The following is a 2,082-nucleotide window of genomic DNA, read 5'->3' on the forward strand; positions in this document are numbered from 1 at the left end:
GAGGTGTTCCGGTACATTTTTGGGCGGTGTCGCGAATAAATGTGCAGAACACCTCATGTGTGCATGTTTCAGTGTTTTGCACACCTGCTCCCAGCGTGTACAACAGCTTCTATAACAATTTTTATAGGTGTTTTGGACACTATTGGGTGAGGTGTTCCGAACGACGGTCCAAGGTGTTCCCAACCGACGAAATCAATGTAAACTACAGTGCATTGACATGTTTAAAACACTCGCCGAAAGTGTCGTGCACGCTGCCGATGGATCACGCCCGAATATATTTGCGAATAAAATTTATTATGCTACATTTACATACGGACCTCGCAAGCTGTCGAGAAACGCCATCATATGCACGCATATTAGCGAGCAAAACGGACTGGCACGGGCGCGATCGCGAGCACCGCGACCAAGCACGGCACGACCGCATGAAAACGCGAGTAAGCGCGACCAACGTGACTTGCGCGCACGACAGGAGCACAACTGAACACGACCTACTTTGCATAGCTCACTCAGCCGCCTCTCCTAGACTCCCTCCGAGTTGTCGCAGTTCTGGTCCTTGAGACTGCACTGTAAAGGTCCTGTTTGTGATGTCAGGGAGCGTCTGACTGAGGAAGCCCTATCCTTGAAGGGCAGGCATTAGCGATCACGGCGCAGCATCGTGTCATGGGGTGCGTACTACGAGGTCGTCCTTGTCCGCAACTTCGTTGTCGAGCGTGCTCACACTGAGGCTGTTGTCGGCGGCGCTCGCGGGCGTCGTCGAGATTTTGGAGAGCTTGATCGGCCACGCAGGGGAGATTGTCATCGCGCACTGCGCGGGGACGGCGGTGCACGTCGAGGTCGTGCACTCTGTCGACTTCGGGATACGGTTCACAACCCGGACAGCGAGAGCACGCGTCAGCGGCGGGATGAACCTACATATACACAGCGCAGTTAAACATATGCTTCCGTGAACAGGATGAGAACGAACGTACTGGGTCGTCGGGTACACGAAGGTGACGTGTTCGCTGACGTCCGCGGACAGCAGGTTCGCCATGGTGCGGGCCGTGTTCGTGTTCGTCTTGTCTAGATGCTATCGCCGTACGGGATCCAGCCGGGCCGAAGAAACTTGAGCTACGCAGTCGACGTGAAGAAGATGTCAGGGAAGCACGAGAACGAGTAAGGAAAGCTTCAGCAGCGCGAAGTAGGACGAAAGCAGGTCGAGTCGCAGGGGCACGAGCACAGGAGAAGACGGTAGGCGTACCAGAGAAGTGGAGCGTTATATGCGTGGCGAAGGAAGCAGAGCGCAGGGGAAAGGTCGAAGGAGGACGAGCCAGGCAGAGCGCGAGGAGTGTTGACAAAACTACACCTTTGAGAGGTGACATTAGCATAGCAGCCGCCTAAAAAAGACCTTCATATGGCGTGGCAACGAGAGAAGCCCAGAAACTGAAATGACGCGGTCAGTAGAGCGAGAGCAAAGAAGAATAACGAAGTTGCACCGTATGCTATCTGAAACAGGTTACCATCCGACAAGGATATAGGGAGGTGTTGGAAACACACCGGGATTTTTTGGGGGTCTTGACACCAGAAAATACAGATTATCAACATGGGAGAGAGGATAGAAGATGTACGGGAAGAGTGCTACATGTAGAAATGACGAAGGGCTCACACGAGTGGGGGTCCATGTCGAGGGTCACAGACTGAAGACGGAAACCGAGCACGGGAGGAATAGCGAAGAAGGTAAAGCACAACGGTAGAAGACGTTGATCAAGATGAGAACGAGGGAGCGTCGATAACAGCTGAAAAGCACAGTGCGCAGAGGGATCATGGTGGTTCGAGGTCAAGATGCAAAACGACAAAGAGGGAGGCTCTTGAGCCGCTAGTGACGTCATCGCAACTAGCTTCCTAATTGGGAACTGGATAGACGCCCATCTTGTGTCCCCAGCAACTTGCGCCGAATTCCTCGCGCTTCGTTCGCCTGTCGCTCCTTGTTTCCCCAATCTCCTATTCATCTCACATATTCTGTCTTTCTGGGTAACTATATGCAAGCCGATGAAGATTCTCAGTGGTGTCAACGCGACGCTCTCCGGGCGTATCGGTACAGCATCA

General features: G+C 53.3%; 1 protein-coding gene across 1 annotated transcript; it reads right to left on the reverse strand.

The window, feature by feature from the left end:
• Positions 1-502: 502 nt before the first annotated feature.
• TRAVEDRAFT_52062 (uncharacterized protein) lies at positions 503-1,030 on the reverse strand (the record flags this gene model as incomplete). The annotated part of the gene is made up of 3 exons (XM_008044622.1): positions 503-613; positions 674-908; positions 969-1,030. The coding sequence occupies 3 exons, from the start codon at positions 1,028-1,030 to the stop codon at positions 503-505; spliced, it is 408 nt and encodes a 135-aa protein (XP_008042813.1).
• Between the last annotated feature and the right edge of the window lie 1,052 nt (positions 1,031-2,082).

The sequence above is a fragment of the Trametes versicolor genome (assembly GCF_000271585.1).
Source record: "Trametes versicolor FP-101664 SS1 unplaced genomic scaffold TRAVEscaffold_11, whole genome shotgun sequence".
Taxonomy (NCBI): domain Eukaryota; kingdom Fungi; phylum Basidiomycota; class Agaricomycetes; order Polyporales; family Polyporaceae; genus Trametes; species Trametes versicolor.